Source organism: Stenella coeruleoalba, assembly GCF_951394435.1.
Source record: "Stenella coeruleoalba genome assembly, chromosome: 3".
NCBI lineage: Eukaryota > Metazoa > Chordata > Mammalia > Artiodactyla > Delphinidae > Stenella > Stenella coeruleoalba.
In genome coordinates, this window is record NC_137148.1 from 106,878,934 (window position 1) to 106,903,292 (window position 24,359).

Sequence of the window (24,359 nt, forward strand, 5' to 3'; positions counted from 1 at the left end):
ACTCTGGGGAGGAGGAGGGTGAGCGCTGTCAAATAGTAATACATTTCAGAATAGGTAAAGCAGTTTGTGCTGGTGCTGGAAAAAGCAGACAAGTCAATGGAAGAGAGAGTAAGAAAAAAAAATTCCATTTATATGTAGGAAAAGATGTGGAAATGTAGCATATAATAAAAGCTGCACCTACAATCAATGGAAGGAAATGAATCATTCAATAACAAAAGTAACAGAAATCTGATCCTCTACCTTAGACATTACATCGGAACACACCAAAATGATTCTGTACGTGAGATTTTTTTGTTTTGTTGGCTTTTTTCTTTTTTAGTCTTTTAATAGAGAACGTTTATGATTCTAGGTGTGAAATCTAGAAATATTTAAGGAAAATTCACATAAAATTAGTGACTTGAAATTAAATATCAAGGCAAGGAAAAAAATACAACAGTCAGAAGGTAAATCAGTCAGTGCAAGCATTTGCATCATGTGTAATATTGGCACATGACAAAGTAATATTTTCCTTAATCTAAAAAGAGCTCTTAAAAATAAATTTGCAAAATGACCAAAGTCCCATTAGAAAAATGACAAAGGATATAACCACATAGCTCATAGAGAGATTTTGATGGCTTATATGAGAATATCCTAGTGTCGTTAATAGGATGCCAGTCAAACCACAAAGCAATTCTCCTTTCGACTATCAGATTACATAAATCTACACAGATGAATCCATATTTACTCCCACTGTAAGGACCACGTGCCTCCTTTGACAAGAAAACTCTCCCTGTCCTCTTCCCTCATTTTCTCTTACTCTTCTTTCACGTCATTTCTTCAGAGAAGTATTCCATGGGTAGGTTAAATCCCTTCATATCTGCTCTTACTAATTCTGTGTAGTTTTCATTCCTAATTTTTTCACAGTTGTAGGTTTACACTTGCATGATTATTTAATGTCTGTATCTCTAATTAGATTGTGTTTATTTTATTTATTTATTTATTTTTGGCTGCATTGGGTCTTTATTGCTGCGCAAGGGCTTTCTCTAGTTGCAGCGAGCGGGGGCTACTCTTCATTGCGATGCTCGGGCTTCTCATTGCGGTGGCTTCTCTTGTTGTGGAACATGGGCTCTAGGTGTGCATGCTTCAGTAGTTGTGGCACGTGGGCTCAGTAGTTGTGGCTCACGGTCTCTAGAGTGCAGGTTCAGTAGTTGTGGCACACAGACTCAGTTGCTCCGCGGCATGTGGGATCTTCCCGGACCAGGGCTCAAACCTGTGTCCCCTATATTAGCAGGTGGATTCTTAACCACTGTGCCACCAGGCAAGCCCTAGATTGTGTTTCTTGAGGACAGGGGCTGTGCCTTGTTTTGTTTTATGTTTGTTTCTGCTGTCATTGCTGTTTAACATTGTATCTCTCACACCTTTCATTTGTGCTCTATAAATAGCTGTTAAATGATTTTTCGATTAACAGTGTAAGTGAATGAAAAGCGTTCATCTATGAGGAAATAGATATTCTTATACATTTTTGAGAGGTGTGTAAGTGGGGCACTATTTTTGGAGGCCATATGCAATATTTATCCAAATTTAAATAGAAGACTGCTGGTAAATACAGTTTCAGTTTATTTTCCCAGCTTTGAGTTTAGCACATGTGAAATTACAATTTAATTTGTTTTGTGTTTCTTTGCTTGCTAGAATGGTTAAGCATCTCATCTTTTTCTCACTTGTTAAATTTATCCCATTACTTTAAAAATAAGTAGCCAATAAAAGTAATCATAAGGACTTGAAAATGATCATTGTCTTATATTAATGAAATAGTATTTATTTTTTGACCATTTAGTATCTGATGCCTCAGCACTTTGTTTTGCTAATTATAAAAACTGTCCTTTTAAGATAGGTTTATATTATTGAAATAATAGTATGGATATAAGGTTGTAGACAAAGTTGTTTGTCTTGCAAACCGTTTACGATACAATTTTGTAATTTGACTTTAGCACATTTATGGTAATTTATACTTGTAATAGATAGTGTCAAGAAAATAAAAAAGCTCTAGCAGAGTTCTGCATTTTTAAAAGTTAAAAGAAACTGCATTAAACATATACAATTTATTTATTGATTAAGAATCTCATCTGGTAATTAGATTGCCTACTTCATAGAGATGATGAATGGATAAAATTACATACATTAGGGAAAATTACTTATAAATTATGTGACTATAAAAACACAGAACATGTTTTCACATGGCCAAAATACTTGTATATTTTTGGGTTTTGTTTTGCTTTTTTGAACCAAGGGGAAAAGACTAATATATATTTGTTAAACTTTGGCTTAGAGACATGGCTTTTCCACTAAGTTGACAATTCAGGAGTTTCTTTGGAACTGAGAAGTTAATGAGGCAATAAATATGCAAAGTTAGCTCCTTGAAGGCAACAAATATTTGGGGCACCTGCTAAAGTTTTAAGTAATCCCAGAGTACGAACAATGTAGATGCCTTGTAATTAATAAGGCTTTGAAATCAATGACATTTGCTTATATGCTTTGATGGAAATTTTGCCTGGGTAGAACCAAGGTAGGGCCAGGTTATAACCCACTTCTTCAGACATCTGCATTTCTGTTATTGGCATCAATATTGTTATCAGTTCTTAAGTTGAGACATCTAAAACATCTTTAACTCTTTCTAGTCTTAGCTCCTTCCATAATCAGTTGTAAAATTCTGTTCATTGGTCATCTGAAATAGTTAGCCCATCTTTCCATTCCCTCTCTGTTATTTATCCAGGCCTGGACTATTGCAATACCCACCTCAGCGGTCTCCTTGCCTCAGCACCTAATCTTTCTAATCTATCTTACTTTCATCAGATTCAGCTTCCTGAATTATGGTTCTGATCTTCAGTTCAGAAATCTTTATTGCTCCTTACCACCTAATGAATGAACTCCAAATTCCATAGCCTTAGCTTCATGACTTTTACAGATTGGTCCCAATCTATCTTTCTAACTTTATAAGCTACTTCTCTATTTCATGAATGTAAACAATCCATAATTTTCAAGCTTCATGTCTTTATTAATGCTTTTTTCTTATTCCAACTCCCAGCCCTACTGATTTATACCTTTTTCAGTTTTACTTATCCATTAAGTAAAGACAAATGTAATCCCTTTAATGGTCAAACCAAATGTAATCCTTTTTGTGAAATTAGACCTGAAAGTCCAGCTGGAAATGTATCTCCTTTTTTAACTCCCTTACACTGTTAGTTGTAAATATCACTTGTAGCTTAATTTCTAATATATACTGATTTATACTGATATTTATACACACATACACTCCCTACTAGACAGGAATCTCTATAAAAATAGGATTAGTGTCTAATACATTTTTTCTCATATTGTACCAGGTTGAGTGCATTGTATATTATAGGAACTCAAATATTTATTGTATGAATGAATAAGCATTTGTTTTAGGAATACTCACCTTTTGGACAACCATTTTGAGATTCAGGGTAGAGAGCAGTTGAGTTCCAGAAGCAGGGAAAGAGGAATTAGTTTGGGTCAAGGAATGCAATTGCCTTGACTGGAAAATATGGTTTTATGACTATAAAAATACAAATATGACAACATATTTTTCCTTTCTGGCACATGCTATTTTGATTCTTATATAAAATTAACTGTGTAGAAATACAGTAGTTAAATTATACATCAGTTATGATGAGTCTTCTCTGAAGTTTGGTTACAGGCCTGTTCAGCTGTTTCATGCACATCCTGAAGTCGTGGACTTGGAAGGGACAATTCCAGAAGTTTCAGCAATAGTACTATTTAATCTAAAATTCTGCTAATTAAATAAGAAGGTAGCATACGCTCCAGGAGGTATCCTGTAAGCTTAAATTTGGCTAATCTCTCTCAGCATCCAGAGGAGTCCCTTTTAGAAGGAAATAAAATTTTTGGCTTTCATTCTGCATTGATGCCCATCAGTATATCTACTATATCTTATAGTAAGTATATCTTGTAGTACAATATACTGATTAGATCAGTGTACAGTATCAGTATATTGATTACATCAGCATATCTTACTATAAGAAAGAGAGGATATATTCTAAAGGGAGAGTAGACAAACAGTAAGAAGTAAATAAGAAATGAAGATAAAGACAGTACATCATCTAGGACTCTTAGGATGGGAAACAGATAAAATAACAGATTACTGTAATAGACAAAAACAAATATACTCTTGTTTCTAGAAATCTGTTGCTTCTTAAAATATTCAAAATTAATTTTTCTGTAATTAATGTTCCTTGACCCACTAAAATTGGTAATAGCAACATGTAAGTTCACTGTTTCCATATTGTACGGTTTAGAATTCCATACAGCAAAAGTCACAAGTATCTTCCTCTAGTACTCACGCCTTGGTTAAGGATAGAAATTACTCAGTGGGCAGATGAGAGAAAGCATATTAAAGCAACGCAGACTTGGACTTGAATTCTTGTCATGCCAGCTACTCTCTGAATGAACTCTGGGCAAGTCAATCTGTCTTTACTAATTTTCTTCATTCCTAAATGCGGATAAGTTTTCCTTTCAAGGTTCATTGTTAGGTTGGTGATGCTCTAATTGCATGGCACATTGTTGACTCATAACACAGAATGAATAATACAGAGTGAATGGATAATAATAATAATTCATTATTAGTAGTATTATAATTATTTTTATGAATGCTTCAATGTAACAAGGAGATTTTCAGCCTCCAATGGCCATACATCTCTCTGTTCACTCAAGGAGTGCTTTTATATCCTTCAGAATTTTTACTGGATTGGCAGGAAGTATACTTATTATGGCGATTCTTTTTTTTTTTTTTTCTTTTTAGATGCACTGGGTCTTTGTTGCTGCGTGCGGGTTTTCTCTAGTTGCAGTGAACGGGGACTGCTTTTCGTTGCAGTGTGGCAGTGTGAGGGCTTGTTATTACAGAGGCTTCTCTTGTTGCGGAGCATGGGCTCTAGGCACACGGGCTCGGTAGTTGTGGCTCATGGGGCTCTAGAGCGCAGGCTCAGTACTTGTGGCACGGGGGCTTAGTTGCTCCGCGGCATGTGGGATCTTCCCAGACCAGGGCTCGAACCCATGTTCCCTGCATTGGCAGGCGGATTCTCAACCACTGTGCCACCAGAGAAGTCGAGATTCTTGTAAGACCACTTGCACAGTTTTTGTATTTGCTATTTTATTTAGACAGTGATACCAGTTAGAGTAATAAGTAGTTTGTCCAAGTTAATAATCAGAATGGGACGTAAGGCAGCTGAGATGCAGCAGCACCCCCATACCAGATTCTCTTCAAATGTAGGTTTGGACGTCATAGTGAGTAGGTGGAAGAGGAGAAAAATCACCCAACTAGTGAACAGCCATACAAGAATTGGCTTTCTGTTTGCATTTCTCTAATGCATTTCTCTTGGCAAATGTATGGTCTAGAGTAAGGCAAGCAACCTTCCTTGAGCAGATCATCCATAGACTTTTCAGGCTTACGGTTTCCCTAAGTCAGTAAGATGCCACATTAGTTTCAACTTTCCATCAAATGTACAGAATATTTAGTTGCTCCTGTGATTCTATATTAGTTGATAAAATCTATGTATATTTATTTATTACTATTTAAGGAATTAAAAAGAAAATATGATAATTCTTATTCTCTGAACACTTAAATTCTAGGTAGTAATACTTTGTATATATTACTTAAAATTTACCAGAAACAGAAGATAGTTCTGATATTTTTTGTGCCATATATTTGAAGGGTACAAAAGTTAAGAATCATGAGAAATATGTGCTAGAATTTATTGAAGAGTCCTTTATATGGGAAGAAGGGCTTAAAATTTAAGTTACATTTGTAAATACAAATAAGCTGTGGAAAGCATTCTGAAAGGCAGGGACTCTACAAAACAGTAGGCTGGAATTAACTGATCCAGTGGAAATTAGATTGAAATCAGTTTACAGATTATTTGAAAACAAGATAAAAAGTGTGGATTTTATCTTGTAGCTCATTGGCTCTCAGAATTTTAAGTAAGAATCATTGATAAAATGTGTTAAAATAAAGTTTCTTAGGTCTTAGGCCTCTTTTTTTTTTTTTTTTTTTTGCGGTACGCGGGCCTCTCACTGCTGTGGCCTCTCCCATTGCGGAGCACAGGCTCCGGATGCGCAGGCTCAGTGGCCATGGCTCACGGGCCTAGCCGCTCCGCGGCATGTGGGATCTTCCCGGACCGGGGCACGAACCCGTGTCCCCTGCGTCGGCAGGTGGACTCTCAACCACTGCGCCACCAGGGAAGCCCTTAGGCCTCTTTTAATCGGTTGGGGTAGAGCTCAGGAATCTGCATTTTAACCAGCCCTTTGGTTCATTATTCACTTTTTCAGTATCGTTGCTTGCCAAGGAGAATTGAAAGATTTTACCTAGGGAACTCATTTTTGTTAATGTTTTCATAAGGAATTAAAATAATTAAATAATTGTTTAATAAGGCAAAGAGTTAAGGCCAGGTGTGAAGGGGTTATCCAGAAGTGAAGAACAACAATCCAGAAGTGAAGAAAGTCACCTCTTGTCTTGGTTGATGGAAGTAGTGTTGGAAAAGGAGGAATGGGTGGGAGAGCTTTATGGAACGTAGAAGGACAGGATCCAGGCATCTTTTAGCTGCATGAGGGCAAGGGATGGAGTGTTCCAGACGCAGTATATGATAAACTCCTTGAGGGTAAAAACTGGATCTTACTCATTTTTACGACCCCAACTCAGTACAGTGCCTAGCACTTAGTGTGTTCTTAACAAGTATTTGTTGAATTGCTAGATAAAACTGTCGTGTAACACACAGCAAAGTCAAAAGGAATCTCCTTTTGTACCCCTACTTTATTTTTTGACCTCTGATTTTTTATCTTGATGCTGACTTACTTTCCATTGCCTCTTGACTTACCAGTGGAAGTACATATTTGTTTTGTGCAAAGTGAAATGATTTAAAATATAAAAAGTAATGAAAATGTCTCATATTTCTTAATGTTGGGCTTTTTTCCATGAGTACACAGGAGTGAAGTTACATCAAATCAGATATAGCCACTGAATGGTATGAAATTACGTGTCATTTGTGATAGTTTGTTTCCTTTTATAAATTAATTTTTTCTATATAATATGTGGCTTTTAGTGGAAAATAAGATATTGTGACAAAATGTTTAATGTATTCAGCACAAAAAAGTTTACTCTCTTAAAATATGACTGTTTACAAATTGGATCCTTTCCAAATTATCCAAAAAATGTGAGTGAATTCATAAATGTTCTCTTCTCTGACTCTTTAAACATCAAAAGGGACCATCTTCAAAATCCAAATGCTTCTCCAGCTTTCCGCAGGATATCACAAAACTTCCTGGCAGAGGCTTTTAAACAAGTTGAGAAATTTTATAAGATAAAAATATTTTCTCAGTTGACTTGACAACCATGTACAATGTTAGTGGAGAGTTTATTTGCCCAAGGCTCTTTGTCAAAGTGAATTTAAACTGAGATTATTAAAATGTAGCTCAGTTGCACAGTGTGAGGAGAGGTGTTGCTAATGTCTTACTTCGAGAATGTTTTCCACACAGTGCATGCGACTTGGTTATGGGACTGTATGTGTGAAGGTGCGTTTCTGCTAACAGAGAGGAGACACTTAAAATTATTCAGAAAATAAACCTTATATGTCAATGGATACTTTTGATCTATAGTTTGGTGATTTAACGTTCACTTCTTTTGACCCATCAGACTGCCTGGGTCTGAGTCACAGCTCTGCTATTAACCTCAGCACCTTCCTAATCTGTAAGATAGAAGTCATGATAACAGAAACATTCTGGGGGTATTGTGAGGATTAAATGATATCATCATTGTAAATGATTAACATAGTGACTGGCGCAAATAAAGGTTCACAGTTGTTTTATTTCAAATCTGTAGGATCAGTACTAAGCAGTGTCTCCTGATAGTTCCAGATGTGTGGTTATAAAAAAAAAAGCCCTGTCCCAATTTAATGATAACTTCTGTTACAAGTTAAATAGCTTTAGGAAAATTTAACTAATGGTAAACAATGCTTGTATCACCAGATCTCTCCATGGCTGTAGCTAATTTCTTACATGAGAATCAGGATCCCAAAAGGAAAATGATCATCTGCTTGAGAAGTTGTAATCTTCCCAATTTGGAAAATAACATTACACTGCTTTGGGAAAATGTCCAAATTGCTAAATCTTGGAAGGAGTCCCTCTCCTTCTCTCAAATGGACACATTATTTAAGAAGTTTTATTATTTCTGAAAAAGACCAGTTGCCTTTCAAAAATAATAGCATTTGTGTATGGTTTGAAAGACTGCACCACCACAGATGGGAGAGTTGAGTATGTTCCACATGGCAAGTGGCTGTTGTTATAACAGGGTCACCCGGCAATGTGTGCTGCAGCCAGAATCCCTGGGGGAGGTGAGACAGTGATGCAGGCAGGGGCGGCATTGGAACCGTACAGCCAGTGCATTAGGCGTCTTTATCAATCTGGGAGATTGTGGCATATTTACAATTTCTTATTTTAATTTAACATCCAGACAAAGTAACTTCTTGCCATTATTATTTACTTGGCTTTTCTTAAATCCCCACTTTCATGAAAGTCAGCCAATACAGCAGATTGCCTTTAATGATGGTTATCTCTGTGTTTTTTTGACAAATTAGAGAGATAGGATAAAACTTCTCTGATTTACTGCCCCAGTTTAAAAAAAAAAAAAAAAAAGGTTATGGGTTCCTGCTATATTGCAGGCACTGTGCCAGGCATTTTATATCATCCTCATGTAACCTTCACAACCAGTCAGAAAAGTATATTTAACAGATGAGGAAACTGAGGCACATTTATTCCTTTATTATTTAAATTGCCTCTGGTCACATGAATAAGGGGGAGGCACATGATTCAAATCTAACTCCTACGTCTTTCACTCTAGCCCTCAGTAAGTGAATTGGCCCCTACCTACTCCATATCATGTCTTACTTTTTCTCTTTATCTTCAAAGTATGAAGACATTTTTCTTCCTGTTCTTTCTGTCAGTCATTCTATTAATATGTATTGATACAAACCCTTTTTAAGGACATTAGTTAGACAAGGAAAGAGAAATATGGTGTATCATATAGGTGAATTTTTGTAACACTAAAAGTGAAGGATGATATTCAACAGTATATTTTAAATTTTATTTATATAATTTCCATAATCTTCAAGTTAGCAAACATAATGAACTTTTAATTCATTACTCTTCTTCATAAATTAATTAATTCCATCTATATCATTTTCTTCTTTCAAAAACATTAAATCTAACCATTTTGATTTAAATCTTTAGTTTATTTAACCAAAAAATGTAGTTCAATAGTCCTGAAAATTTTCATTTTCATATGAGAAAATATAGGTAGTATAGTTGTAATTTCCTTTAGCAACTTCTATAACAATATTCTTTTATTAGTATTTTAAAATATCATATATATATTCCTGTTCACAAAATTTTTATGAAAGACTATTTATTATCTAGATCATTACACAATGAGAAAAGGGAGCATTGGACTATCTTGCCATCATCTCAAACTTAACATGTGCAAAACCAAGCTTTCCTCTTTCTACTTCTTCAGTATTAACTCTCTCACAAACAGTTATTTTAATGTCCTCATTATGAGAATTCATAGGAGATTATATGCAACTTTTACTGAAATAGAAGTGATTCTGTTGGGTTGCCCAAAAAGTTCATTCATATTTTCCCATAACCTCTTGCAGAAAACCCGAACGAACTTTTTGGCCAACCCAAATACATGCTGACTTGGTTCAACATTTAAATACCATTTATAGAGTATGGTTCCCATATGCCAGGATCTTAGAGCAATGTGTAGGTTCCTATCCTCAAGAAACTGGAGAGATAACCAAGAGTAAAAACATAGAGTACAATGTAGAAAATACTGTAGTAATGTTGTTCACAGAATCCTGTGTTGGGAAAACAGAGACAGTACCCGTAGGTGAGGTGGGAGTTTAGTAAAAGAAAACCTCGTGAAAGTAATCTACGTGAATCTTGAAGATAAGTAGAATTTATCCAGGGAAAGGTGTTGAAGGCAAGGCACTTTGGATAGGGTCAGGGAGGGAATGGACTTCAGTGGTTAGTCACATGATTCTAGAGCCAGACTCCTCAATTCAAACATCACTACTTTCCACTTTCTTGTTGTATGACCTTGGGAAAGTTACTTCTCATCAGAAGAAAGGGTATTATATTATAATAATAGTTCCTACCTCATAGAATTGTTTAATTCAAGCTTATAAGCCCCTTTTTTATGGTATATGACACAGAGAAAATGCAAGAGAATAAGGAACAACATAATGTTTGGGAAACTACAGATCATTTGCTCTTGCTGAAAAGAAATGCAATAAATGGCTTGGAAGAAGATTAAGAAACTGTGTACCATGTTAAGGAGCTGGAAATTCCTATATAGGTAATGGAAAAGCAGATGAAAGGCAGCCCGATTGTGTTTTTAAATAGATCTTACTGGAGCAGGGCAGGAGGAAAAGGGAGAATGTTGCCAAAGATTAGAAGCACAGAACCCACTCAGAATGCCATAGTAATTTTCAGGATTAAATATTTTTATAATCCTCTTTAATAGTAACAGAAGGAATTGAAAGGAAATAACAGTTGAAGGAAATATTTAGAAAGTAGATTAGCAGGGCTTGCCCCTAACAATTAGTAAACAATTGGGTGATAATTTGGGAGAGGAAGGAATAAATGATGACCTGAAGATTCTTGGGCTAGCAAAGGCACACAAAAGAGAACAAGCGAGAAAAAGAATTCAGGAGTACAGAGAGGTTTGAAAGAGAAAATATTAAGCGCAGCTTTTAGACATACTGAATTTAACAGTCTTCTAATACGTCCATCAGAAGATAAGTCAGAGTTTTAGAGTAGAGTTACAACTTGGAGCAACAGATTCAGGATTCAGTAGAAAAGATGAAGATGGCTGAGAGTGTTCAAGTTTCCCAGGGACAGTTTGTGTTTTATGATGAGTGGAGGAAGACTATCTCGTGAAGCACTTGAGGAAAAATAATACTTTAATGTGTTTTCGGATTTGATAAAAGGAATGAATAAAGGATCTTTAGGCAAGAGCAAGAATCTAGTGTGATTGAATAGAAACTTACCACTTCTATGTGCTTCATAACTGCTACTATGTCAAAAATATATCTATAGATCATTTTGATACAGGTGAACTAAGCATGTTATTTACTAGATTGATTGGGAGAATGTTTTTTACTAAGTGAAAGCATTGACCTTTAATATAGACCATAAATGTTTAAAAATAAATCAGTCTGAAATCTAATGTTATGTTGACCTTTAAAACTAATTTCTCGGGACTTCCCTGGCAGTCTAGTGGTTAAGACTTTACCTTCCAATGCAGGGAGTGTGGGTTCGATCCCTGGTTAGGGAGCTAAGATCCCACATGCCTCGTGGCCAAAATCCAAAACATAAAATAGAAGCAATATTATAACAAATTCAATAAAGACTTTAAAAATGGTCCACATCCAAAAAAATTTTTAAAAAAACAAACTAATTTCTCTCTGAATAGACCAGTGGTTGCCAAGGGGAAGGGAGGGTGTGGGAGGGGTAGAGTGGGAGTTTGGGGTTAGCAGATGCAAACTGTTAGATATAGAATGGATAAACAACAAGATCCTACTGTATAGCAGAGGGAACTGTATTCCATATCCTGTGATAAACTATAATGGAAAAGAATATGAAAATGAATGTGTGTATATATATAACTGAGTCACTTTGCTGTACAGCAGTAATTAACACAACATTGTGATTCAACTCTACTTCAATAAAAAAGAAAATAAAAAATAAAAACGAATTTCTCTCCCATTATTTTAATTATTTAGCTGTTGTTCAATTGCAAGTATAACAGGTTAAAAATATCTATCTAATGTAATTTTTAAATTTTATATTCCAAATCAGCATGGGGATTAATCATGACAATGACCACCCATCATGTGCTGATGGTCTTCATATCATGTCTGGTGAATGGATTAAAGGACAAAATCTCGGTGATGTCTCGTGGTCCCGATGTAGCAAGGAAGATTTGGAAAGATTTCTAAGGTACTGAGGTCACTAGCTGTTGCTGTGTCATGAATGTGTATGTGTGCCTGCTTCCTCTACCAACCTGGGAGGGTGGTGTGGCAGAGGGGAACAGCCACCAGATTAGGAATCAACGTGCTGGGATCCACTCCTGGTTCCCCACTGACTCATGGTGCGAACTGGGACATATTATTTAACCCACTTGTTTCTTAGTTTCCACACTTTCAAACAAGAGGATGGGCAAGGTGATTTGTAAGGTTGAAAGTTATTATAATGATAAAAAATCTTTCATAATATTGAATTGCCTCTTCAAAATTTCTCAGTGGAAACATTTTCATTGTTCATCCCTCTATATCTGTTGTTATAAAGAACCTCTTTGACAAAAGCTCCACCTTTCCACTGTGGTAGTTCTGCACTCTGAATCTTTTTTCATTAATGTCAATGCATAGTTTTCACCATTATAATAGTCCTTGATTCTCCTCTTTTCAACCTTCAGCTTTGGTAATACGTAGCTTCTGCCTAGTTGGAAAAGGAAAGGAAAAAAAGTATTACTGTTCTAATTTTCATGTTAAAGCCCTGTTCTTTACTTTTTCCTTCAGTAATAGAAGGGGAAGATGAAACAGTACCAATAGATGTTATGTAAAGTCCCAATTAGTGAGTGAGAGATGCTTAAAGTATCCAAAAGTCTAAGTAAGAAATATAGGAACATCTAACTAGCTAAATTCACTACACAAATTTCTTTTTCCATGCCATTTAAATTGTCAAGCTAATTTTTTGTCAAATGAATATTAAAATCTACTAAAATATATTTATTGCATTACTATAACTCTTTCCAGAAATATGTGCAGTAGAGTCTGGGCATTCTCTTTGTCACTGCAACAGTAGCCCCTCGGTAGGCCCTAATGAGTGTAGGATTTTGTGTAGTTGTCTTCTCGTGAATCAGAACTATGATAAAATTAAATTTTACCCCATAAATGGAAGTTGTAGTACAATGTCAAGTAGAAGAATATTCACACTATTAATAGTCACTTGAGAATGCTTTCCATAGATTCCTTAAATCCCAGAATATAGTTGATTTCTTACCTTCATACATTACTTTTGGACAAGTTACTCTCTGAGCTTCTTCATCTTATAAATATGTAAAATAATAACCACCTCACAGTGTTACGTAGATTAGCTGAGTTAATCCATATGAAAGATCTTTAAAAACAAAAAGTCTTGTTAATTTGAACTTTTTTTATTATTAGGTTTATCATAATAATTATAAACAAATGAATCTCATACATGGGATAATTTCTATGAGCATTCAGTAGAAGAGCTTATAAATAAAAGTAAGAACATATTTTAGTAGTATCGAAATGTTTCCTGTTGCTGTGTTAACTAATTATAACAACTTTTTGCATTTAACTCAAAATGTTACACATATCTGTATATCGCCAGGTCAAAGGCCAGTAACTGCTTGCTACAGACAAATCCCCAGAGTGTCAATTCCGTGATGGTTCCCTCCAAGTTGCCAGAGATGACATACACTGCTGACGAGCAATGTCAGATTCTCTTTGGGCCATTGGCTTCCTTTTGTCAAGAGATGCAGGTAAGAGTTGTATCCAGGTAGGATTTTTTTTAAGTGTATGTTCACATCCATTATTTAGAAGTATTGATTGGAGGAGGGGAAGATGACTTTATTTTAGAGTTTGTGGCTTCAAAGCATCCCAGTATTGGAAAGAAGGATTTTCTAAGAAAAGGTTTCTGCATTTTCCCCCTAACATTTTGAAAGTGATAGAAATAGGTGTCGGTATTTAATTAAAGCCAGGAAGGAATGACCCAAGAATTTCTACTTCAAAAATGGCACTGAAGTCAGAAAAGCCTTTGCATTATGCCAGTTCGTTGCTTTTGTTTTAAATCTCTTACTTGCTTACATGGTAGGTAACCGGGTGAAAATGTCATAAAAATGATATATGAACATGTAATTTTGGAGGAAGGATTATATCTTTTAACTCTGAAAATAAATTGTTAAAAATATGTTCTATAGGAATAAAAATTAGAGAGTACATTTCTAAATAGTTAAACTAAAGGAAAAGGGTAAACGTCTGATGGTGAACTAAGCAGTGTCTTTATATTAGTATTCAGTCACTAGTTACTCTGAGAGGCCAATTGTCCCATTCTAGAAAAATCTAAAATCTGAAAGATTGAGCAAAATGACCTTCATAATTGATGTAAGAATTTAGCTCTATTTACCCTTCCTTTTTTCTTTTCTTCTGTCTTCCTGAAGCTCATCCCCTAGCTGCCCATTTCTTCCTACCTCTTTCCAATACACATACTCGCGCACACTTTGTATTTCAGGCTTCAACTGATAATCATGCTTAGAGTGAATTGAGAGCTGTATTTCACTGTACCTAAGTTTCTGTGATTGCCTCAAAGGAGTTTGGCCTTGTTGAAGATAATGCTGTCTTGGATTACTGGCAGAATAATTAAAATTCATTATAAGGAAAAGGTTATACAGCATTATGACATATGCTTTCTCTGCTTCGTTGTTCTTATCAAAGGAGTTATTCACCTTTTGTTACTTTCCTCTTATTAATTTCCCACCCTAGTGTGTAAGCTCCAGGAGGGCAGAGTGTTTCTCCAGCACCTAGGCCAATGGCTAGCACATGGTAGGCACTCAGTGAATATTTGACTTAAGATTAAAATAAGTGAATGTATGAAGAAGTTGGAGCTCCATTAAATGTGACATGTGAAAGAATGTATAGACTGTAATACTCATCTGGCAATATTAGACCTCAAGAGGAACTGATATAGGTGTGTGATTGTGACTGGACACCCAAGGGTTCACATGTGGCAGACCAATGGATCCTTGGAGCTTAGCATTGGGTGTGATAATTACAGCAGTAGCCAGGTTGACTTTGTATTATCTGTCCTAATACCTCTCTGATCTCATCTACCAATCTTGTTCAATCTACTCTCATCTCCAAGGACTTTAGACAATCAAAAATTGGGTCACGATCTTTTGTAAATCATCATGGTAAGATGAATGTTTTGAGGTCCACAAGTTTGGTTTTGTAGGTAAACACATCTACATGCTGAAATTATCATGTTTTGGAAAACAGAGTAGGCTGCCTATGATTACTATCATACTATTGCATAGGAGATGGTTTCAGTTCATGTAGTACAGAAAATTGATAGACTTGATCAATGAAAATTGTTCATATTTTATGAAGTACCCCAAGTGTTAGAAAAACTCAGCAAATGATCAACTACAAAAGTGATTTTGGTAAATTTTAGATCATTTTTCATAAATACTATTTTTTTAAATTTTAGGAATTATTTTAAATTATATATTGCAGTTAGTTAAATTTTACTAGTACCATTCCACAATATTTTGAACTCTAAAATGGATGCCACAGTGTGTAAATCATTTAGATTTATGACCTATTTTGATTCTTATAACAATTATATGCCATAGTTGATATTTAGTCCTGTTTTACAGATCAACAGTTTGAGGCCTGTAGAAGTTAAATAACGCAATTAAGTTATATCTATGCAGAGGGAGTGTTAGATGCAAATCCAAAGAATAGAGTATATGTAACCACTATGCTCTACTGCTTCTTATGGAATCCAAACTTCTTTACTTTGTGTCTTTGTGTGGGAAAAACCTTAGATCAGATCCTGTGTTTAGACTGAATTTGCTTTATCCCTTACAGCACCTACACCATCAGGGTCAAGAAATATTTTAATTGATTTTTAAAACTTTTTTAGGCTATTTGCTCTATTTATATGGCTGTTTCTCACTAACCTACCTGCATGGATTTTTTCTCCACCTCTGAAAGTATAACTATTTGTTAGGGGATATTAAATCCGTTTCTTAATATCCTAGATTGTTGCCTTGTTTTAAACTAGGCATTTTGCACAAACAGAATTAAGTTTTAGGTCTTAAGTATCCAGAAATGTTCTCCTTTTTTCCCCTGAAATTATCTATATGTGACATTTTTATTCATAAAACCAGATTTTTCTCTAGTTCTATCTGTGTGTAATCTTCATTAAGGACAATTTTAAAATACTGCCAGAAAGGATTGGGCTGCTGTGGGCAGCCAAGGAGAAGCAATGCCTCCTAATAGGGGTTTGGTTGGAGAGCACTGGCTGGAAAGGCATGAAGCCTGGGCTCTAACAGTGGTTCTGCCTCTCATTAGTTGTGTAACCTTAGTCAAAACTCTTTTTCTTTGTAAGCCACACTCTATAGAACAAGAAATGGAGCTATGTTATCTTTCGAAGTCTCTTAGGGCTCAGAGGCTGGACTTCTTTCATTCTAAAATCCAAAACAGCATTCTGATACCACCTTGAAAAATCATCATTTCCATCCCAAATCAGTGCAGCATGCAAAGCATAGAAATTAGGTAGGTAGGTAGGTAGGTAGGTAAATAGGTAGATAGAGCCACAGAAGAGATTATTTAAAAATTCAGTCACTGATTTGATAAATATTTATTGAGTTCCAGCTACTTTCCAGGTGCTGTTCTGTGTACTAATAACACAGTAGGAAGTAACCCCCAGCTTCATGGAGCTTAATTTTAGCTGGGGAAACAGACAAGAAGTACATACATATATAATATGTCAGTTAGTAATAAGTGTTTTGGAGAAGTATAAGTTCAGGTAACAAAGACAGGGAATACAACCAGGGATGGGAGGGTAGGAATGGTGCTATTTTATACAGGATGATCTGGGAAGGCTTCCTAAAGCAAGTGACATTTGTTTAGAAATCTGAAGGAAGTTCGGTAGCCAGCCATGCATTTATCTTGGGAAAAATGTAGCAAGAAGAAACAGAAAGCAAATGCACTGGCATGGAGTTAGGTTCATATTTTAAGTTTAAGACGTCAGTTGGACATCCAACTAGAGATGTTTGTAGGTCCAGAATAGATATCTATCTGGAAGTCCTCAACAAGTAGGAGATACTGAAGACATGATATTAAATGATGACACTAGGAAATGAGTTAGAAGAGGAAAAATTCGAAGAGTGGGAACTTAATCACTACAATATTTAGAGGTTAGGAAAATAAGGAGGAAGCAACAATTAAAACTCTGAAGAAGTCTATTGGTAGGAATCGAACCAAGAGAAAGTAAGATCTTGGAGGCTAAGTGAAGACATTTTTCAAAGTGGAAATGATTAGAAATTCCAAAAGCTGAAGACAAGGGGAGTAAAATGAAGTCTGAGAATATGCAATTGCTATGTTTTCCCCGCTGGGTTTGGGACACTATTACTTGATACTTTCTTGACATCCCTGAACACCTGAGGGTAAGGAAGTAGAAATTAAAAATATAAGGGGAAGTAGTTATAAGTGTAGAAGATAGAATAGTTCAGCGCGTTAAGCCACTCACGTACACTTTCAAGGGGATACACGTGAAGTCGCCATATCTACCAGTCTGTCATCTAGACTTTATACAAAACGAACCTCCTAGAAGGCAAGCTCCATAACATCAAAAGAGTTGTCAGTCCTTTTTATCACTGTACCTCTGGCACCTAAAAGAGTGCAATAAGTATTTGTTAAATTAATAAGTGAATCAACTGAATGATGGAATGATAACTCTAAAATTTTACTCATAGAAATAGTTGATTCTTAGATATATGTCCAGAAAATATGAAGATAACCGTCTAAAATATTAATTCAATGGCTCCATAAATAACAACCTATAAGGGTATGTAGCTTATGTTTCACAGCTTACACATGAGTTAATCAAGCATCCGTATGTCCATCTTATATCTCCATTCAGTTATAAATAAATGTTGAGCTGCATGGAGTAAGGATTTGCAGCAACTTTTCAACGTGTGTGTTTCTGGTACAATATGAGATTATGGTAGTTGGCCCATAGTATTTGAATTAGATATTGCTCTTCCATTCTTACTGACAAATAGTTATATACAAGCACTAGGGACTCCAACATTATGTACATGCTGATCTAATTAATGATATAAATTTACCCTTAGGATAGCAGCTTACATCTGCAAAATGTTTAAAGGCATAGCTGTAGAGATGTTTGTGAAACATCTCGACCCTCAGCAATAATTGCTCACTCTTCTGTATGAATATGCTAACTTCTCGGCTGACCTTATTCCTGAGTCCTAAGCATTTGGTGCCTCTAGGCCATCTGGCATCTTGTGGCTGAGCCAGCTACAACTGCATCAAGTTATCTTAATAGCTGCCTAAAATTACTTAGCCTGGCTAAGAATACAGAGGTATGGATGTTTCCTTAGGACCAATAAGAAGTGGCTGCTTGAGAGTTACATTATTTGAATGAGAAGGAAGTTTGCTTAAAAAAAAAAAAAAAAAAATGAAGACCTCCAGGAAACTTAAGGTTCTGCCTTTGGTTTTGGACTAGGCACAATGTGAGTTGCATACATATATTGTATCGAAAACTTTCTAGTGTAATTGAATCATATGATGACTTAAAGTGAAAGTACCACGTAAAGTTCCAGTTTTACATTTCTCTTATATCGACTTAATATATCAGAGTATGTAGGACTTCTAAAATCTCTCATTTGATCTAATGAACACGCTGGCATTGAAATGAGTACCTTATGAAGAATTCTAGAATATTGCGTCTCTGTGATTTGGCATTGTGAAATTCCAGAGGCAATAGGAGTTAGGACTAAAAAAGCATGAAATATCCCTTGATGGAAAGTAGTTGTTTGGGCAACTAATACAGTATCATTGATAAATCATGTTGTTAAGATTGGTGAAGTTGAAGATTTTTATTGTCCTTTCTTCCTATAAGATCAATAAAGTTATGGTGGATTAAAGCTACCAGGAATTGAGCCTGCCTGTTTTGCCATCTCATCAAAGCTTCATCCTATTCTTTGAGCTTTAGTCCTACACGGTATGTGAGCACATGAGTTTGATGGCACATTATTTGTCTAGATAATCTAGCTCCTTAATTTTTTTCCTTAGGACTAATTTTTTTTCACGCCTTCTTATTGACGTGGGCTTTTATTTTTTTTATCTTTTTATCTTTTATTTATTTATTTTATCTCTATCTTTGTAAATTGCCTATTTACATTTTGCCCATTTTTTAAACTTTCTGTTTTTCTTGCTGATTTGCAGGAGTTCTTTCTATATTCTGTATTGTAGGTGACACTTCCTTAAAGTATGTCATTGTGTGTTAACTTTTTATACAATGTCATTTTAAAATTTTGAAGTGGTTGAATCCATCAAGTTCTCCAATTAAGTTGTGCTGTTTTTGTTTTGTTTTTTTTTGTGTGTGTATGTATATATATATATATTCTTTTTCAGATTCCTTTCCATTATAGTTATTACAAGATATTGAATATAGTTCCCTGTGCTATATAGTAGGTCCTTGTTGTTTCTCTATTTCATATGGAGTAGTGTGTATCCACTAAACCCAAACTCCCGATTTATCCCTTCCCCTCTTTCCCCTTTGGTAAACATAAGTTTGTTTTCTTTCTGTTTTGTAAATAAGTTCATTTGTGTCATTTTTTTAGATTCCACATATGAGTGATGTCATATGATATTTATCTTTCTCTGTCTGACTTACTTCACTTAATATGATAGTCTGTAGGTCCATCCATGTTGCCACAAATGACATTATTTCATTCTTTTTTATGGCTGAATAATATTCCATCATATATATATATGTATATATATTTATATTTATATATGTATACATACACAAACGCGCGCACACACATACACACACCACATCTTCTACATCCAGTCATCTGTCAATTGATATTCAGGTTGCTTCCATGTCCTGGCTATTGTAAATAGTACTGCTATGAACATTGGGGTGCATGTAACTTTTCAAATTAGAGTTTTTTCCGGATATATGCCCAGGAATGGGATTTCTGGATCATATGGTAACTCTATTTTTAGTTTTTTAAGGAACCTCCATACTGTTTTCCATAGTGGCTACACCAAGTTACATTCTCACCAACAGTGTGAGAGGGTTCCTTTTTCTCCACACCCTCTCCACCATTTATTATTTGTAGACTTTTTGATGATGGCCATTCTGACCGGTGTGAGGTGATACCTCATTGTAGTTTTGATTTGCATTTCTCTACTAATTAGCTATTAAGCATCTTTTCATGTGCCTGTTGGCCATCTGTATATCTTCTTTGGAGAAATGTCTATTTAGGTCTTCAGCTGAAGAATGTGTGGTTTTTGAAGTTCATTATCTGTCACTATAGATGAAGTATATTATTATTCAAAATATCTGTTTGCTTATTTGGTTCGATTGATCCATTAGTAACTGACAGACGTGTTAAAATATCCCACTTAAACTACTGATTTATTTATTTTTCCCTGTATTTCTGTCAGCTATTACCTTATATAATGTTGAATTATATTATAGGTGCATACATATTTATGGTTTTTCATCTGTTGATCTGTTTTTCTCTTTTGCATTTTTTATGACTTGTGTCTTAAAATCTGTTTTCTCTGGCATTAAAACCATTATCCTGGCTAATATTTGTCACATCTTTATCTTCAACCTTTCCAATAAAACATAAATACAAATATGGGTATGGATAGATGGGTATGTTTACTAGAGAAGAGCAATTGCTAGATTTTATATTTTTCTGTTTAAACCAATGTAACCATTTTTTGGTATTTTCATCAGCTAGTTTAACATTTTTTACATTGATTTAAATTAATGTTTTTTAGGATTTTTATTGTCAGCTTATTTTGTGTTTGTGTTTCTTATTTATGCTCTACTTTATTTTTTTTTTTTTTGCGGTACGTGGGCCTCTCACTGTTGTGGCCCCTCCCATTGCGGAGCACAGGCTCCAGATGCACAGGCTCAGCAGCCATGGCTCACGGGCCTAGCCACTCCGCAGCATGTGGGATCCTCCCGGACTGGGGCATGAACCCGTGTCCCCTTCATCAGCAGGCGGACTCTCAACCACTGCACCACCAGGGAAGCCCTATGCTCTACTTTTTACTCTTGTTCTCCTCTCCTACTTTACATTGGAGAAACCAAATCTTCCTCTGCATTCAAAAGTCAGACATTCTTTGTATCTTTTTATGTGTATGAGTAATTAGTTCTTTTTTCTTGATGCATAGTATTCCACTGGTATATACTGTTTTGTTTATCAATTCACCTCTTAGTAGACACCTGGGATGTTAGCTATTATGAGTAAGCCTACTCAGAAGATTTGTGAATGATTATTTGTGTACACATATGTTTTTATTCTACAGTATTAATACATTAACATATTATATATTAATACATTAATTTTTTGCAAACAATGGAGTAGGGACTGGCTGCCTATTTTTGTAAATAAAGTTTTACTAGCACACAGTCATCCCCATTTGTTCACATGTTCTCTTTGGCTGCCTTCAAACTACAATGACAGTGATGAATAGTTGCAACAGAGATCGTGTGGCCCACAAGCCTAAACTGTATACTATTTGGCACTTTACAGAAAGAGTTAGCTGACCCCTGTTGCAGCAGATACTCTGGATTCTGGTATATTCCTCCAAATAGTGTTTTGGTTTTTGTTTTCACAGGGAATTAAGTTTGTTAGACTCAAACTGGAAACTATCTTGCCTACTGTGGATAGTACCTCATATGTTGGATCAGCTCACTCTTTCCTTATCTGGGCTATTTGGGGTGTGTCCCTTGCATGTATGGTACAGGTGCCACCTAAAGACCTAAACTTCTCTGACTCTCTTCCTTTTGGGATTGTCCCTTCAGGTTTTGGCAGCTTTGACTACATCAGTTTCTGTCTTCATGAGTCTAAAAAATGGCATATGTTGCTTTAGCCATTGTGTCATACCATGACCACAAACCACTATCAGGTCAAAGCCACAAAGATGGTGAACTCAACTTATGCCAGTCAGCTCCCCTAAACAATTTACCTGCCTTTGTTCACGTTCCAGAACCACCAGGAAGTTGTTTTTTGCCTTTGTTCCACAGTTTATGGTTGTTAGCTGCCAGAGGGTTGGTCTTCTGGGAACTTATTCCACCATTCCAGAAGAGGAATATATTTCTCTTTCACACAAGGAAATTCTGGATCATTTTTCTTTCAAATATTTCAAATAGTTCCTTCCCACTTTTTTTTTCTTTTCTTTGGGGCTTCATTAACTAGGTATTGACAGTTCTCCTTTCTCTAAATTTCTTCGTACTCCTTGATTTTCTTTAACACTCTAAGATGTGTTCTATTGAGGGATCCTTTGCAGCGTGCTGCTTCATTTGTTGGCTATGCATAGACTACATGTTTCTTCCCATGTCTGTTACTCAACACCTACCTCTAGCAGTCATAAAGTATATGGAGTGAAGGAGGTAAAAGAGAAGACGTCAAATTTAAATATTTAACTGTCAGTGGTCAAATCGTTTCTGCTAAGGGATAAAGTTTTTGAGATGTAAATGTGCTAGATTTTTAGTATTTCTTCCCATTAAAAAGGTTAATAATAATGGCTAAAGTCCAATTATTATTGCTTTATGTAATCAATGTTTATTTAGATTTATCCTCACTTTTGTCAGGTTCTTTGATCACAAGTGCTTTTCAGCCCTTTCCTATGAGGTCATATTCTTCTTGAAATACACAATTTAGAAGTTCCTTTTGGGAAGACCTGTTGGTGGTAAACACTCAGTTTTTGTTTCCTTGAAAGAGTCTTTATTTAACCTTCAGTCTTGAATAAAATTTTAGCTGAGTTCAGGACTCTAGATTGACAGTTATTTTTTTCCTCTTACCACTATGAATACATCATGTATTCACATTTTTTATGTTTGTGCCAAGATGCCATCTTTGCTATTTTCCTAATCTTAAAAGGAAACTTTCAGCATTTCATGGCGTTTTAACGATGTTTGCTGTAGATTTTTATAGATGTCCAGAGGTCCATTAATTTTGAAGATGTGTTCTCAGTGGTTAGTTTGCTGACTTTTTTTTAAATGAATGGATGTTGAATTGTGTCACAAGCTTTGTATCTAGAGATACAAAAATCATAGAGTTTGAAGTTTTTGATGTGCTTGATTATGTTAATCAAATCTCTAATATTATAGTAGCCTTGCATTCCAAGAAAAACTCAACATGATCATGATGGTACACTACCTTTTTTCATGGATTGCTGGATTCCGTCTGTTAAAAATTGTGTAGAATATTTAAATCTAAGTTAGTAAATGAGGTTGATCACTATTTTCATTTTCTTTTAAAACTCCTGTCTGGTTTGGGTATCATAAAGTGTGTTTAGGAATATTGCTTCTTTTTCTGTTCTCTAGACAGTTTATGTAAATTGACAGTTTAAGTTTTTGGATCAGATGTATTCTTTGTGGGAAGATTTTTAACAGTCACTTTTAATTATTCTATGGTTAGGCAATAGTTTCAGCTTTTCTATTTCTTTTTAGGTCCATTTTAGCAAGTTTTTTGGGGTTTTTTTTGTTTGTTTTTTTTTGCGGTAAGCGTGCGTCTCACTGTTGTGGACTCTCCTGTTGCGGAGGCTCCGGACGTGCAGGTTCAGCGGCCATGGCTCACGGGCCTAGCCGCTACGTGGCATGTGGGATCTTCCCGGACCGGGGCACGAACCCGTGTCCCCTGCATCTGCAGGCAGACTCTTAACCACTGCGCCACCAGGGAAGCCCTTAGCAAGTTTTTTGTAAATTTTTAAAAAATATTTTTCCATTTCATATTCATTCTAAAGTTTTTTGGCATAAAGTTGTTCATAATGTCTTCCTACTTCTGTTTAAACTTTATGTCATCTGTAGTTATGCCTTCATTTTTTATTCCTAATAGTGTTTATTTTTGCCTTCTCTTTTTTTCTTGATTTTCAATTTTATTAGTATTCATAAAAAACTAGATTTCAGTTTTTTAAATTTCTTTTGAGTCTTCGTATTCTATTTTTTTTAATACCTCTCTTTCTCTCTCCCTTACTTTTTTCCTCTTCCATCCTTAATAATACCAAGCTGTTCTGTGATAGAAAAGATTGTTTTTGAAAATATTATTCCATACTGAATTACACTTGCAATCAAATGTTACATTACTGAGATTGTAGTTTGAAAGATAATTTATGGATGAACAAGGAGTTACATGTCTGAGATTTAATTGCTACTTCCATGCATATGCACTTAAGATTTTTTTATTTTAACATAAAATTCAAAACATCTTAATGGAACTATTTGCTATAAAGAAAGACATGGACACATGTTGTCTTTGAAGATAAATTTTATGATATCTATACATGGACAGTTAATCCATGTCCATTTAAATTTTTCCATTGAAAATATTTTTTTTCATATAAACTTTTTAAAAGGCTTCTTGAGATAAACATCCAAATTTATATATGCTTTTAAGGGTCATTTCTTATTATAGAGGAATA

General features: G+C 35.3%; 1 protein-coding gene across 1 annotated transcript in view; it reads left to right on the forward strand.

Annotated features, from left to right (window-relative positions):
- Positions 1 to 24,359, forward strand: part of ADAMTS19 (ADAM metallopeptidase with thrombospondin type 1 motif 19) — a 280,168-nt gene that overhangs the window by 138,861 nt on the left and 116,948 nt on the right. The window contains exons 9-10 of the mRNA XM_079916812.1: positions 11,926 to 12,066; positions 13,486 to 13,636. Coding sequence (XP_079772938.1) covers positions 11,926 to 12,066; positions 13,486 to 13,636 — 292 coding nt within the window. The remainder of the gene's footprint in view (positions 1 to 11,925; positions 12,067 to 13,485; positions 13,637 to 24,359) is intronic.